Source organism: Catharus ustulatus, chromosome 7, assembly GCF_009819885.2.
Source record: "Catharus ustulatus isolate bCatUst1 chromosome 7, bCatUst1.pri.v2, whole genome shotgun sequence".
Lineage (NCBI taxonomy): Eukaryota > Metazoa > Chordata > Aves > Passeriformes > Turdidae > Catharus > Catharus ustulatus.
Genome location: NC_046227.1, coordinates 9,777,982 through 9,794,741, shown reverse-complemented (window position 1 = coordinate 9,794,741; position 16,760 = coordinate 9,777,982). Strand labels below are relative to the sequence as shown.

At 37.7% G+C, this 16,760-nt stretch overlaps 1 protein-coding gene across 2 annotated transcripts in view; it reads left to right on the top strand.

The window, feature by feature from the left end:
* The window catches only part of HECW2 (HECT, C2 and WW domain containing E3 ubiquitin protein ligase 2), a 149,480-nt gene that overhangs the window by 124,080 nt on the left and 8,640 nt on the right, over positions 1 to 16,760 (top strand). For both annotated transcript variants that reach the window (XM_033065441.2, XM_033065442.2), the window contains 9 exons: positions 844 to 953; positions 4,326 to 4,446; positions 6,481 to 6,594; positions 10,176 to 10,328; positions 12,375 to 12,473; positions 13,643 to 13,772; positions 14,367 to 14,513; positions 14,916 to 15,030; positions 15,759 to 15,844. In XM_033065441.2, coding sequence (XP_032921332.1) covers positions 844 to 953; positions 4,326 to 4,446; positions 6,481 to 6,594; positions 10,176 to 10,328; positions 12,375 to 12,473; positions 13,643 to 13,772; positions 14,367 to 14,513; positions 14,916 to 15,030; positions 15,759 to 15,844 — 1,075 coding nt within the window. The remainder of the gene's footprint in view (positions 1 to 843; positions 954 to 4,325; positions 4,447 to 6,480; positions 6,595 to 10,175; positions 10,329 to 12,374; positions 12,474 to 13,642; positions 13,773 to 14,366; positions 14,514 to 14,915; positions 15,031 to 15,758; positions 15,845 to 16,760) is intronic.

Here is a 16,760-nt window from a genome sequence, read left to right as displayed (position 1 = left end):
GATTTGTTAAAAAAAATCGATTAAAAAAATGTCTAGATATTTCTTTGGTGAACAGATTTAGCAAGAAACATCTTTTATTTGAACATTATTCTCATTGCATTGGAGAGTTTAAGATTGGCTTGTAGTTCTTTCTATAGCTCAATTTTTGAAAATAATTTTTACATATTATCACAGCAGTTTGTGTCATGTTTCACATTCAAAATACATTACAATACCAGATCTATCCTGATATTAGATATTCTGTCTCTTTTTGGATTTGCTTGTGAAGTTTTAATATATATGTGCGTACATAAAAACACACACAGATGCAGTGATTAGGCTGCAATATGTTTGGGTTTTTTTCACCTAAAAAGTTGTGTATCAATAATAGATGAAGCATGAAGTAACTCAGCTTGAACAGGCAAAGTGTGATACGTGGTTCAGCAGGAGTGTTATTAAATGTAAAATCTTATGCTAACCAGTGTACCAGTCAATACACTTAATAAGTTCAGATGGGATTCTTCATCCTGGAGGTTTAGAATGTTTTCTGAATAAGGTTATTGACCCCTTTGTAATGAGAACATTTATAAAAAAAAAGAGGAAGGCCCATGAATTTTCAGGGCTTATTAACTGTATTTTAACCTTGAGAACAAATACCCAAATAGCAGTTACTGCTTTCCAGTTCTTTCAAAATGTGCTTGAGGAAATGGCAGTAAAATATTTTGTAGCACTCTTAAGTATGCACAGTGGAAATAGGTGACTACCAAAGAAAGCAGGTTAATAACTAGAGATTTACCCCTAGAAAGTGAGACTTGCCATTTATTCAAATAAACATGTTCTTTCTTCTTTGCTCCTTTTTGCCAGTTTGTTTGAGGAGGAAATCATGTCATATGTGCCGCCACATGCCTTACTTCATCCTAGCTATTGCCAGTCCCCGAGAGGCTCACCGGTGTCCTCGCCTCAGAACTCTCCAGGTAAGCTGCTCAGGCAAAGCTTCTGCAGGGCCTTCATGAAACTCCTTCTCAACCTTGATAAGACAAAGATCTAGAACTATTTTTGAGCAAAGTCAGCAAGTACAGTTGCATTTGAGTGTCAGACTTTGAACCTTTGCCTTAGGCTCACAAGATGGTTTGCTGGGTATAGTACAACTTCAGGGGCTGTGATTTTGTTTTGACTTGTAAAAAAACATGCAGACTTGTTTTTTACTAATGTGAAACAACTCAGTCACTGCTCATGCCAACATCCTGATGTCTGGAGAATTAAGAGCATGGATCTAATAACTGTGCATTAAAATGGCAATGTAATGGGGCTGGGGACAATGAGGGACAATTTTATACTGCAGCTGTCTGAATATTCATGCCAGAATGGAATGAAACTGATATTTCACATTGTAAGTTGCAGATCAGAACTAAATTATTGCAAGTGTGACAAGTTCTGTTTGAAAGCCATGTTGATAGATGTTGCTGTGCTTAATTTCCTCATGATAATAGATAAACAATTCGGAAGTGGCTTAAAGTGATTTCTACAAATTTGATAAAAAAAGTGTAGATAAATAGAGAACATTTGGGTGTAAGCAACTCTAGGTAGTTTCAGACAACAATAAGTTTTTGTCAGAAAAAGAACTTTGATTTTCATGGGTATTTCCCAGTCCACAGTAATGAAAAGCTTTGCCTTTTCATGGAACCAGATGAAATGCATTCATAAACATGTGGTAGCTTTTCCTGCTGTTGGACAAAGGACCTCTGTAAGATCTCTCTGAAGAAACTATCTGAAGACCTTAATGATCTTATGGCATTCTGTGAAGCAACAAAATACAATATTCACATTTATTAATACTTTCAGTATATATAATGTTTAGATATAACTGTTTCCCTTTATTGAAAAGAAGGGAATGATGAAACCTGCATGTATGCATCTTCCTTCCAACTGCAAACCTGGCAGTCTTTTATAAATAAAACCAGCTTTTTCTTCCAGAGTTAAGATTTCTTAATCACTGTACATGCGCCAAATCATGCTGGGTATGGCTTCATTCCAACAAAGTAATTTCAAAATACATTCAGTATTTAACATGTGATATTCTTATTTACCCACAGTAGCAGGAGATAGTAGAGAATGAACAGTGTTGGTTTTAGTGTCATTCTCCCTAAAATTGTAATCTCTCTTCTGGCTCATAGAAGAATATAGAGAGGCCATTGAATCTCCCTGTCAGTCTGCAAGCATGCACGTTTGTGTTGGTGTACAAATGACTTTCTTGATGAGAAATTGTAAATAGCCCATGTTTCTATGGAGGCTCTGTGTTTTCTCATCAACTAAGCTGGCTGTGCTGCACTGCACGAGGGTGGGGGTTAAGGATCCATTGTTCAGATCAGCCACAATCGCTTGTACTTTCTCTTTTGGGAAAGATGAATAGTCATGAAGCTACTCTTTATATCTGCTTTAGAATATAACCTCTTTGAAAATCAAGTAGTACATCTCTGGTAGTTTTTAGCTCTTCTATTAACATTTTTTGTTCCCAAGGCAAAAGTAATAACTATAATTGCCCAGGAATTTCTTGGCATATGCATCTGATTTGCAGTGAGGACTTGTCATGTGCTGACAGAATATTATGATGCTGATTTCTAAATCATGAAGTCATGTGTTATGAGATTCATGTTTTGTGGTACCCTTCAAAAAAATCTAGCTTCCTTCAGGGGTTAACATTAAAGTATATTTTTGTTGCCTTTTCCTGGTGACTGCATTTTTGTACATACCAAACCAAAGCAAAACAAAGAGTGGGAAAAGGCCAATAGTTAAAAGGTTATTTACAGTTTCTGTAAGTTTTCAGGAGATTTCAGCTCAGTGTACCTTTAGAAGCACTTGGTGCTCTCAGTAAAAGAGGGAAACCACTATAGATGAACCAATGATCATGATCTGTTTTTCCAGAGGGATCCATTGGTTTTGGAGCTCTGCAGATTCCATGGTATTTACTATTCCTCCCACACTTCAAGCCTGGAACAAGTGCCAAGTGTCTTTCTGGTCAGACAGGTCTTTTAAAGACCTGTTAAATGGCGTTCAGTGTTGTCAGTGAGCTCTCTGATCCCTGCAGAGATAGAGTCTGCAGCTCCTTCCAGCGCCCACTTCCGCAGGATGTGCTGTCGCCTTTTCAGTCAGACCCAGGGGCTTTGTGGCTGCCCTCCTTCCCCTGTCTGTGCCCACAGGCTGAACGGATGCACCTCCTCTCTTCTATTACCTGAAACTTTACCTTCTCATGCCTTCCCCCACAGCAGAAATCAAGGTTTCTGTATTGGCTTAGTGTTGTGCAGGGAGCCAAAAGTAAACTTGCATGAGGAACTGAGTTAAAAGACAGAACTCTGCAGAAAAGTGGTGCTAAACTGTTCATTTGTGCTTTCAGTGCATTACAGATGACCACTAGTTCTAAAGAAGTACTTGGCAACTTATGTGTACTTTATGGCATGAAAAATTTTAAACATCCTCCAAACTTTTTGTGTGGGATGTCTACACAGCCATGCAGGGAAGGAGTGTAATTGCCTCTTTGGCACCCTGCTTTGCAATCCAATCAGTGGAAATAATTTATCCAGGGAGGCAGAGGAAATCCTAATGATGGCCATTTTCAGAATAGATCAGACTAAACACCTAATTTGTATATACTGGACTTGTACATGCAGTTGTAGGGTATGCCATTTTTTTTTTGGCGTACAGAACTCATCTCTCCTTGCTTTTAAGAAGTTGACCCTCAAAAACAGTTTTTCAAAATTAAATTCTGGTATGTTTCTGCAACCACAGACTAGAAGTTCCACAAACTTAAATTTGGTAGTCTTTCCATTCTTCCTATATTTTCTTCCTTGTTACTTCCCCATAGGAAAACTTCTATTAAGGAATTTCCAAATGTTTTCCTCCTTCTTCCTGGTGTAGTCAGCAGGGGTAATGCAGAGTCCAGTCTGTTTATGCTTCATTTCTGAGTTGTTGTTTTCCTGATAATATTAAAACCAGAACATAACATTTATCATACGAACTATAATATAGGTTAGACATAAAGTGTACTTGGAAAACAAAAAGTAAAGTCTTTCTAGTTGCGTGTGCTGTTTTTTTAAACCATCTTTTGCATTGACCTGGATTTGCTCTTTTAAGATTTACTTTTGAAAGATGATACTATTGGAAGTGAGCAACCAAAAAGTCTTGGATGCAGAGCAGATTTGAAGATATGCAGCTTTTACCCTTTATAAAGGTGACTAAACCAAACACATACCGTGCATACCTTTTGCTATTAAGGAGTCTTTCCAGTAGCAGATGGGACATCCATCAGTTCATGTCACTACAGCTCATTCTTTGCTCATTGCTCCCTGCAGGTACTCAGCGTGCCAATGCCCGAGCTCCAGCTCCCTACAAAAGAGATTTTGAAGCCAAGCTGAGGAACTTCTACAGGAAGTTGGAGACTAAAGGATATGGACAAGGCCCAGGGAAATTGAAGTACGTTGAAGCAACTCATGAAGCTGGATTTCTTTTTGGGCAGCTTGCCTTGCCTTGCACATCTGCAAGCTTCTCTTCCCATTGGAAGGAATGCAGATGTTACGGTTACCCAGGCATTTCTGGGAATACAAAACCTGTAATAAAAGACTTAATGCCAGCATGTGATTCATAGCAGAGGATACAGCAAGTTCTGAGCACCTCTGTGCTTCCTCCAACTCTGTTTTTGTACAGACAGTATTACCAATATGGTGCCAAATAGAGCTTTGGGAAGAGGCCTGCAGGACAGGAGGCATCTGAATTCTTCCATTATAGCAACTGCTATGATATAAACAGTTATATTTTCTCATATCTTTTCCCACTAAAAAAAAAAATTAAACAGGACTGTCTTTTGTACATCATTGCCTGTCCTGATAACATAGTTCTCTTTAGTAAAGAGGATTCATACATTAAATTTTATTAAATTCTAAGGATTGCCTTTAAAAACTGCTAATATTTTTATTTGAGCACTCTGAATGCTAGGGTGCTTGGAGTGAGGTGTTCCCTCCTTCATTTATTTGCTAATCATGTGATTATGTGCTGTTATATGTAAGGATTGTCCTCACAAGATATCCAAAATTTTGTAAATTACCAAGTCTTGTGCTGGTTATCAGACTCATAGTCATGAGGCACTAGAACATGATTTAATAATTTCCTCTATTATAAAAAGGGGGTTTTCTATTGGGTTTTGTTTTTTGGTTTTTTGATTGTTTTTAATTTCCTTCTGCCAGTCACTTCTCTTATTCTGCAGAAATCTGTGCAAAGCTCAGACTTCATTCATGTGAAGTTTTGCAAAAACTGAAATGGGATTAAAATGGTATTGTTTAGACAAGTCTTAAGAGGCAAGGGTTGAGCAGTGCCTGTCTATATGATATAATGAAATCATAAACAGTTAAAGCCTTATCTATGAAAGCTTTGTCCTGAGTGCTTGGGCAAATAACTGGTGGGGAGCATTCACTCCCTATAATATCTGTTCCATTTCTCACACCCTTTTTTCCCTGTCCTTTCTTCCCTGACCCATTTGCCATCACCCTGTAGATTTTTAAGCTGTAGTTTAACATGTGAATTGAAGTTTTCTCTGGCTTGCTTTCTCAGGCAACAGCACTGACCCGTTCAAAGCAGGGCCCAGCACAGCTGCAGTGCTGCCTGGGCCCTCCTGTTGCCCAGGTGCCTGCTCAGTTCCTGGGCTCTCCCCTTGCATATCCTCAGGATGGTTCAGTGCAGACACTGAGCTCTGCAGGGCCTTGGCAGGAGGCTGGGGTGGGTTCAGCTGCCTTCCTGCAGCACACACTGACTGATGGGCACACACAGACAGCAGTATTTGAATATAAAGCAAGTGAAGTTTCAGGAAACTAATTAAACACATTTTTTGGCAGAGGATAAAATGTTTAAGTAGGGAGGATTCTTTCACCTCTTTGATTTTTGATGTTTATGACACTTCCTCGTTTTCACAATTTTTCTTTCAGAAGGTACATTACAGTTTCACATGTGATACTTCAGTGGGGTTTTGTACAAATAATTGCCATCCTTTTTAGACTTTTTGTACCATCACACACTCAAGGATAATGTAGGGATTTTTTGTTTCTGGGTTTGCCATACTGTGATTTTTCATGGTTTTATCTTTTTCTGTGTTGAGAGATTGATTTTTATGGAAAAGATCAGATTCCTGCTCACAGTAAAACTCACTTAGGGGCTCAGCTTTACAAAAGGATTTCAGACTTAATGAAAATTCCAGCTTCAGCACCTTTCCCCTTAAGACTTTAAGGAAGAACCAAAGTAGACAAAACAAAACTACTCTTCTTTGTACAAGGGACATTTTATTGGCACCTAAGTGGGAACACTAGATATACTAACAGGAGCTTCCTGGTCTGGATAAAATTATTCACCGGAAACAGGTATCACTGAAATCACCCTGTTACTATCCTGCAGTGTCAATAGATGTTTCCACGTGTGGTTCATGTTCACAAATTGCTGTTTCAAAATAATTTTGCCTTTCAGATTAATCATCAGGAGAGATCACTTGCTAGAAGATGCCTTTAACCAGATCATGGGCTATTCAAGAAAAGACCTGCAGAGAAATAAACTCTATGTCACGTTTGTTGGGGAAGAAGGGTGAGTAGAACAGGGAAGTATTTGTGGTCTGAGAACTCAGTGTCTTGCAGCTCCTCTGTCACCAAACTTGTTGTCTAGAGTCAAAAGAGGAAGGACTGCAGTGGCAGGAAATGCCACACACATAAGCCTAGAACATACAGCTGAAGCATTTCTGAATGCATTTTGCAATGTAACATGTCCTGCCTTTGCAGAAGTAATGTGAATGCTTATGTGAATTCTCCCTGTAGTTGGTGTGTGTTTCAGAATGTTGCTGGGAAAGCAAATTAAAAACCAAACATCTTTCTTGTGTTATTCATATTTCTTTTCTCTCAGTGCTGTTGTGTCTCCAGAGCTTACCAAAAGACAGGTGCCATTTGTTGGAGGGAGAGTGCTTTCAGATTAGGCTGTGGGCTCAATCCTTAATTTAGCCCCTGTCTGAGGCACCGCGAGCAGAAAGTGCTCACTGACTCTCCAGCCCAGGGCCTACATCGCAAATAAAAGCAACCGGGCTATTGCTAATTGTTAAAATTACCCAAATATTCCCCGTGCTTCAAAGTCACATCCAGAGAATGCTCAGTCTGTGTCTCATGAAAGTCTAATATGTTACATGTTGTGAGATGTGCTTTGCAAAGCAAGATATGGTTAGATTTCCTTTGCAAGTGAAACTGAAATAATGTACTATTTGCTGCTTTTGGCTCTTGATTTGTGCCCCATTTGGTAGGTCTTAAAGCACACTTATCTGTTGTTGAAATGGTTCAGGAAAATGTTTGTAAATACATTCAGACTTTTATTCCATGATATTCAGAAAACTGCAGCAGAGCTCTTGGAATGCTGTAGTGTGTGCTCTTGCCACGAAGTGTGTGAGTCTTTAAAATGCAAAGTTGTAATAGAAACATCTCTTACAAGATTAGATAAAATTAATATGTCTTTGAAAACCTCTAAATCCTGCTGTTTGTTTAAAGTTCACCCTGAAGCACTTAGTGTTAATAAAGACCCAGTGAAGTCTTAAAATAAAGAATGTTGACAGCTGAGAGCCAAGTGTGGACTTGCTCATATAAATAATATCACCATGCTGTCTGAGGAAAAACTCAGAACTGGAATGGCAAGGCTGGTGCACAATGAGATTATGCTGTATTGACAAAGGAGGGTGGGGATGCAGGAGCTAAGCCTGTTTTACACAGCCACTACCAGCCTTTAGTTTCACAGCTACAACCTCAAATCACATTTAAAAATGAAAGGGAAATTTAAAAAATCATACATGCGATAGAGATTGATCCAGATACACCATCTCCTTTCATCAGATGTCAGACTTTTGCATTTCCCCACTCAGCAACATGAAGGGTGACCTGGAAATGGGAGTGACACCTCCTGTCCCCTTTTTATCCAGCTTTACAGGAGACTCTAACCTTAATAGAAAAGAATCAGTTAATTAAGAGCAAAGTCAAATTAAAATGACGTCAGTCCTTTATTTACACATCTGTATTTTTAATGAAGAAAGGATGTGTGCAAATAGTATTGTTTCATCAGAGATGGTGCAAGGATATGTATCACACCCAGGTACTCATTTGGCCAGGTGAAGAAAGACAGGTCAGGGTGGAGAGGAGGAATACTGAAAGTTAATTGTTTCCTACTTGCTCCTTCTTTTATAAGATTTTAAGTAGGGGTTTGCTTTTGCATTTCTTTTCATCTTGGTAAAGAGATATAAGTCATAAAATAATAGGTAAGGAAATACTTACCTAATACATTATAGTAATTGTTGATTTATTAGTGTATAAAATAGTAAGTGGGGCAACTCAGACATGATTATTGCTGTTCAAGTGATTTCTGTCATAAATCTCATAATGTTATCTTCCTCAAATCTTCAGTTTCTATACTCATCAATTGTGATGCTCATTTAATGATTTTTATACACTCATAATTCATGTGGTGATAGATTATGAAAATTTAGATAGAATATCATTCCTTGTTTTTCTTGAGCTCTTTGAACTACTAGGAGAAGCTGCTTTGCATTTAAGAGTGGTAAATCTGAAGTATTAATGGTGCTTCCTAGGAGACATGAGTCATGTTGCCATCAACATACACTCTCCTGAATACCCAAATGCCCCACAGTTGCAGCTGTTGTGTGGCTGCATACCTCTTGTATGAAGTTTTCTCACCCTTGTGCCAAGCCTTTAATTGTAGGATAAATCTGACTGGCAGTGCAGGACTCTCATGATTGATTTATTTAACATGACTCACAGTAACTGCATACAGAGGGAGTTGTATGAAATGGCTGATAGTTAAGCAGTTTCCTCTCTATCTCAGGATTTCATAGAGTGTCTGATTATCCCAGAAGTTTGCAAGAGTCTTCCAGGTGACCTTTTACTTGATCCTGGTATTCATGCCAAGATTAAGATCCAACAGTTCTCCATGGTATCAAACCATTTTTGAGGTTTTTTTTTTTCTCTGATTTGTTGATGGAACCTACCCCTTCTTGCTGGAGTAAGGATCTGTTTCAGTACTTCCCTGCTGAAGCTTAACAGAAGTGAAATGCTTCCAAGTGACTGAAGGGAAAATGTTTTTTATTCAGCTGAGGAAAGAGGGTTTGTCCTCAACTTGATAATGGCACCTAGCCTTTATTTTCCTGACAACTTCATCCTCAAAACAACTCTCATTTGTAGTTGTCTTCTGTAAAACTTTGAGCCAAAACATTTGTAGCAGAAGTTCTTTGTGAAAGCTGACCTTCTCTATGGTACTTCTGTCTGTGCATTGTCTTAGTACTTTTGCCAAATATTAAATATTTTATCTATAAAAGATGTATCTATCTAGTTGTTAGGGTTATAATATTCTCTGTTCTCCTCTGGAAAACCCCTAGTTTTCTGTTTTCCAACTCTAACAGAGCATTAAGCTAACTCATTTCACTGGTGACCTGCAGAGTAATGTCACAATTCAGTCTCAGTGCATTGTCAGCAATGAGTTTGTTTATCATTCAGGAAGAAGGGGTTATTTAGATTCATTAGAACTGGAATCTTGAAACAGGGGAAAAAAAAGAAAACAACAACAACAAAAAAACCAACAAAGGAAGTGCACTCTCCAAAAGACATTTAAATACACTCGAGTTTGGAAGACAGACAAGAAAATTTAGACCAAGAAACATAAATCACTGAAGTAATCTCAGATTATATTGCTGGGGAAAACAGAAATATTATCCCTCAAATTGTCCTATGGTTGCAAGTCTGCAAAGACAAAATATGACCATTGTTTATTTTCATTGTTAATTTGTCAGATGCAGATAAGTCTGATTTTGGCTCTTTTCATCATTTTCCTCCTCCCCATCCCCCCACCCCCAATTGGTTATATTCCTGTGGCAAAGAGGCCATTACAGCTTGAGCCAAAGCTTTTTTCTGAGAGCAGCCCACATGGAGAACTTCATTCCAGTCCTCCAAGCCATTCCATTTTAGAATAGTCCCTTGAGAGTTCCACATACTTTGGCATTAGGCAATCTGCACGGATAAGGGTTTTGGTTAAAACCTTACGAAATTTTAATCAAAATATAATGTAAGGAATGTAGATTAAAAAAAAAAGTTTCTTGCTTCATAGTAATGTCAGGTTTCTCTGTAAAGGTTGGACTACAGTGGACCATCAAGAGAGTTTTTTTTCCTGGTGTCCAGGGAGCTCTTCAATCCGTATTATGGTTTGTTTGAATACTCAGCCAACGATACCTACACAGTACAAATAAGTCCCATGTCTGCTTTTGTAGACAATCACCATGAATGGTAAGAATTATTTTCTTTTTGTTTTTCACATACATTTTCTGTTATTCTCACTTGTAGAACAACTGCTCAAATCTGCTCGGACATGTGACACAGAATCTGATCTTTTTAACCAGCAGCAGAATAACTGCATTTCTTTAGACTTCCTTAATTTTGGTTTCTCTTGTGGTTTTTAAATGATCTTATTTCTCACAAGGTCAGCAAAATTATGATTTGGAACATGTACCATGGGATTGTCTCACAACACAACTCCCTGCATTTCTTGTATATTAGCAGGCATTTCATGAAAGCAATATTAACCTCTTGTGTATTAGAAAAAAAAAAAAAAACCAAGAAAAAATAACAATGCATTGACTTTTTGTCAGCTAAGGAGATGAAGGGAGGTTTCAGTAACGTTATTACTGTACGTAATTTGTTTGAGTTGTCCTGAAGAGCACAGAGATCTACCCAGTGGAAAAAACCCAACATACCTATTTAAGGAAATCTGTGGTGATATCTTAATTAAGGGTAGAAGGAAGACTGCTGATCACACAGCTTTGAAACAGTCTGTACATTCACCCATGCTTCTAAAATAGTTGTCAAGGATTTCTGCATAATCCCATTTTCACAATTATAAGCCAGTTTAAATCACCCTCAGTCCATTTAAGCCATGGCATCACCATAAATCTGTAAAGCTGTGCTGTGACTATTAACAGAGAATTCTGCTGTGTAAGTAGTTGGATTACATTAATAGTGGAATGACAGCTGCTCATCTCTGTAGGACAGATATGCACTGAGTTCTTCTTTTTTGAAAGCCAGTTATAAAGAATGAGTATCAGAGGGGAAATCTCCTTACTGGTTTTACAAATTAAAAGAAAATTAATGGGCTGGCAGTTCAGTTAGTTGAAGCAATTTGCTGTTGAATTCCAATCCTTCGAGTCTCTATTGGAAAGGCAGAACAGCCTGGCATAAAGGTGAGAGAAAACTCTTATATGCAGCTTCTGCCAACGTTTTTTATTCATCCCTGGCTTCTGCAGTGCTGGACCAAAGACCTTGGGAATATAGGAGGCATGACCCCATCTCTTTCAGGGAGTGCTGGTTTTGTACAGCCCCAGGGGGAATTCAGAAAATGCAGCTGTGACAAGCAGTTTATACATGGAAAGGGGAAGGCTCTGCATGTCACATCCTCATCTTGCAAACGTTGTACAAGCAGGTATAATAAAGCCCTATTTTTAACAAGAAAAATGTTGTAAAGGATACATAAACAGAAAGTTCAGGAAACATTTACTTGGAAAAAATCCACAAGACTTTAATCTAGTTCTAGAATTGTGGAAGAGGGTTCACAGTGGATCTTGATTCTCATGGGAATATTTGCAAAGACCCCTCCTATTTCAAGGTTGCTGCCATCTGATCTCAACCCTGGCAAACTTCCTCCTTACACACCCAACAAAATGAAAATAGTAAGGGAAGAAAGCGAGAGGTGAGAGAAGGAGATTTAGATCCTGTTGACATAGAGCTGGAGAGAACTGCAATACATGAAAAACTTTCTGGCACTTTTGTGACAATATCCATGGAACTCCTTAACCACAGTCAGAAGAGGGAGCAAGGAGCCACTGCAGGCAGGAAAGACAGGCAGCATGAGCTGTCAGTCTGGGAAAGAGTGGAAAAACCTTTGGCCTTTCTATAACATGACAACAAGTTAATCCTGTAGGGGTGTGAAATGAAAATAGACAGTGGCTATCATTTTTAGGAGATAATGCATTTATAAAGTGGCTGCTCTGGCAGGGGCTGATTGAATTAAACATGGATTTGACAGTTTTGAGCAGTTGTAACCTAGGTATCTGAAGGATTTTCCATACCCTGCAAACTTGCTTTTTTTATTTTTTATTTTTTTTCCCCGTGTCTTACTGAGAATATTAAAGAAACCCAAGAAATAAACAAAAATACCACAATTTAGACATAGCTGTCTGATTTAATAATGCTGTTTGGAAATACATGCAAGTTTTGATGACAGAGCAGTGTACCAACCACAAAGTTTCAGTATCACGTCTGTAACTCTTTCTCTTCCAGGTTCAGGTTTAGTGGTCGAATTCTTGGTCTTGCTCTGATACATCAGTATTTGCTGGATGCCTTTTTTACCAGACCCTTTTATAAAGCCCTCCTCCGAATGTGAGTAGAATTGCTCTGTCTCATCTTTTGTTTGGTTCCTTCCCCATCAATGATGCCATTTTGTGTATGGGTTATTTATGATGCTTTATTGACAGAAGAGACAGGCCATTATTTATAATTTGATAAATTTCAATCCATGAATTTTTTGAAAAATTTTCTTGTTTCCACTACCTCAGAATGCTTGTGATCAGTATGAGAACCTCACGTTTTGTTTTAGCCCCATTCTCACCTTTCTTCTACAAAATCTTAGATTTAAAGATGTACAATGCAGTGCTGTGAGCTTATTCCAAATATTAATAAAGTTCTTATTAATTCGTCATGTAATGACTCACAGGGTATGAATCACTTCTTAACTTAGACTGCCCCATCCATTCTCAGAGGTAGACTGATTGTTGGCAATCTCCATGTTGAGGAACTGTACTTTGATGAACTTCAGACTTAGTTTCCAGAACTACTGCTTCTGTTCTGGCTGAAACAATGAGAGCTGTGCTTGCTCAGCATGTCTGAAACCTAAGACCTAATGAACTGAAGGTGCTTTACTTTTTATTTGAAAGCTGGTTTTGAGAAGTCTGGAAGCTTTTTTTTTCTATAAAACATTACATGTTCAAGTAGTGGGGAGTAATTAAGCAGTTCCTACTGCACATATATTTTACAAACACCTAAATGCTAGCATCATCATTTTAGTAAGAAAGACAAGGTAAGGGAAAGTATAGCAAGAGGTAAAAAGATATTTCTGTGTTAAGCTGGAAATCTAAGCAGTTCAACAAGTGATGAGAGATGAGGCAGTGTAACCACAGGAACAAAAAGGACACTGCTTGGTTGTTAAAACAATCTTGCAATTTCTTTTATTATTTGAATTCTTTGTCTCTTCAGTGTATGTATTTTCATAATTCCTAAATATGCTTCACAGGAAACATGGGGCAGGCTCACCATAAGCTTAAGAAGCAAAGTGTCTTCAAATTAAATTCTGGAGTTTTGTATATTTACATAGTGATTTTGTGTTATGCAGTAACTGCTGTTACCAGGCAAATAAACAGAGATTTGAAGTTGTCCTCTTTATTCATGTTTCTCTTGGCTCCCATTCACAATCTGTTTTGTCTGAGTTTAGTTACTGAGCACAGGCTGCTGCCATCATCTGCATTTGTGTGTTTTCTTCTTTCTTCTGTCAGACTCTGTGACCTGAGTGACCTGGAATATCTGGATGAGGAATTTCACCAGAGTTTGCAGTGGATGAAAGACAATGATATACACGATATCCTAGATCTCACGTTTACTGTAAATGAAGAAGTTTTTGGGCAGGTGTGCAAGATTCTTCATTTCCTTGGCAGTGCATTCTACTGCTAGATAAACATTTATTTGGACAGAAGAAAAAGTGTCCCTCCATGCTGCTTTGAACTTGTACTTTAAAAATTCCTGCTGGTGAAACCAATGTTGAAATCTAAGGAGGAATTATTTTTACCCAGTCAAACGTGTTTTTCTGGTTAAGGACACTTTCTGGAGAGTATCTGAAATATCAGACTTTAGGATTGCTTTGCTAGAAGTAGTTTACTTGAATTTAATTGCAGCAAATTTGCCATTCAAAGGCATTACAACACCTTTGTTAAGGTATTATTCAGAAAAGTTCACTACTTTAGTAATTGTAAAGATTGTTTATTCTTCTCAACTTTTCTTAAGACTAATGTTGAAGGTTCCTCATAGTAAATGAAATTTAAAATATTATTTTTTAAAAAAAGATTTTTTTGTATATTCTCTCACTTCACATATGCCAGTTTACTAGTGAGGCTTGGTTAGTGATTTTGAGGAATTACTTTGATTTAAAAATTCAAATTATTAGAATTCCTTCTTTTGTCCTTATAATAACAGTATTGTCACTTGGTCATTTTTTATCCTAAGATCACAGAACGGGAACTAAAACCAGGAGGTGCCAATATCCCAGTCACTGAAAAGAACAAGAAAGAATACATAGAGAGAATGGTGAAATGGAGAATTGAGAGAGGAGTTGTACAACAAACAGAAAGTCTAGTTCGTGGTTTCTATGAGGTAAAATGCTCCAAAATTAAATTCACTGTCTTTCTCCTTCCAAAATGGTTTTCTCCTTGTATACATTTCCAAAATATGGGATCCCAAATACAATCAGAAGTGCCCTTGCAGATATTGGAAGAGGAAGGGAGGGTAAAAATAATTTTTTTTCAGTCATTTATGTAAAGACTATGGTTATGTATCTTCTTTGCACTGGACAATACTCTCAATCACTGCATGATTAGCATTGAATCCTTGCTCTGTTTCTGCATTGGGTCTCTGAGACTTGATTGTTTAAAAAGACAGAACCTGAATTCTGAATTACATGAAATGATACCTGGTAAATACCTTAGTAACAGACTTTATGGGGAGGCACAACTCAGTACATGAAAAATTACTGATACATTTTATTTCCTTTCCCAGGTGGTTGATGCAAGACTGGTGTCTGTATTTGATGCCAGAGAACTGGAACTGGTTATAGCTGGAACAGCAGAAATTGACTTGAGTGATTGGAGAAATAATACAGAGTACAGAGGAGGTAACTTGAATTTTGACTTGTTCAGTGAGAGTGTTGGGGACTGTGGAACTTCCCAGCTCTCAAGACAGTAAAGGACTGTGGCATGAGATACATTTATAGTAACTTTTGAACTTCTCTGGTTAAAATAGTCTTAGCGGAAGGTAATTTGTCCATTTTAGTTTGCTTCATTGCATCCCCTTGCAGCTCTTCCCTACAGAAAGAACCATGCTGAGCTGCACACTGGGAGGGTACCTCCCAGACTTGGCAGAGAAATGGAAATGGTGGTCATTCTTAGTCAGATATTCCTCCTTTTTTTTAACACAATTAAAGTTGACAGGAAATTAGAAGAAATCCCAGTGGCTGCAGGCTAATAGTTGAGACAATTTGAGAACAACAGAAGATTTGGGAACTGAGATACTGTGAGAGAGATGGTTACAGCATAATTTCTAACTTTGGATAAATAAATTGCACAGTATTGGAATATTTCAAGAATTGGCACTCCTGTTAGTGACTGATTAATGGAAGAAATGCTTGCACAAGGGATCTCACTTCTTTTTGTCATGGCATATTCATTCTCTGCCTTTAGGATTTTTAAGCATTCTAGGAGTACTTTTCTCTCACCTCCTGCCTTTTGATGCAATTAGATAAAGAATATGGCATTATTGTCACTCAGAAACTAGGAAAAGCTTACTATTCCCTCTCCACTTTCATAGCACCTAAAAGTATAGAGGCTCTTGTTGTTTTAACAGGTTATCATGACAATCACATTGTAATTCGGTGGTTCTGGGCTGCTGTGGAAAGGTTCAACAATGAACAACGACTAAGACTTCTACAGGTAAGAAATCAGCTGATCTGTGTAAAAATAATTCAAGTTTGGTGCTAAACTAGCCCCACCCTAGTTTAGGATACCCAAAAATTATGGTGGTGTTTGCTAGGGGGAATAGCCTGAGTCAGAAGCTAAATGTAATAATTTCGAGTGACAGAAGCTCCCAGGTATTTTTATAGATTTCTAAGTTGAAAAGTACATTTAAGATACAATGGCTGATGTCAATAATCCTTTACTATTGTTTGATTAAAAGTACATTAAGACTTCTAGAGATAGAAAAGGAAAACTGTGTAATTGGTTATGTCATTAGGTAGAAATGTTAATAGTATTTATACAGCTTAGGAAGGAGAAAGCTTAGATAGAATTTCAAGACCTCAAATTAGAAAATAATGATGGAAACCTTAAAGTCAGTCCAATTCCATTTTCACTAAACCTGCAGGTTCCAGTCACCCTGCTGCTGGAGGACAAAATATCTCAACAGAAGAGTATTTGTACATGTGGGTTTACTATTGAGTTAAATTTCTTAAGTTCAGGTTACATCCATGCTGTCTTTAAAGAAACAGACAAACCTCCACTACAAGCTGTACCGTGTTATTGATCTAATATGAAATCTGCTAGTTTTAACAACTCAGAATTTTAATCTGATCACTGAATTATGAAGGATTTTCTTTTTTTATTCTGTTTAAATATTTTTTTAAAGCCTATAAAAAGGCAGTGTGGAACATCTAATTTGATGGAGAGACAGAAATGTCTGCTTGTATGTTCCTATCACATCTGTTAGTCAAAAGTTTTTATAATATCCAAGTTGTTACAAATTAAGTAGTCTCTGATGTGTCAAAAGCTATGTTTGATCTGTTCATGACAGGTTGTGAATAAAACTGCTCACCAGTCAGTATTTCAGCAAATGTCAGTGGGCATACCTAAC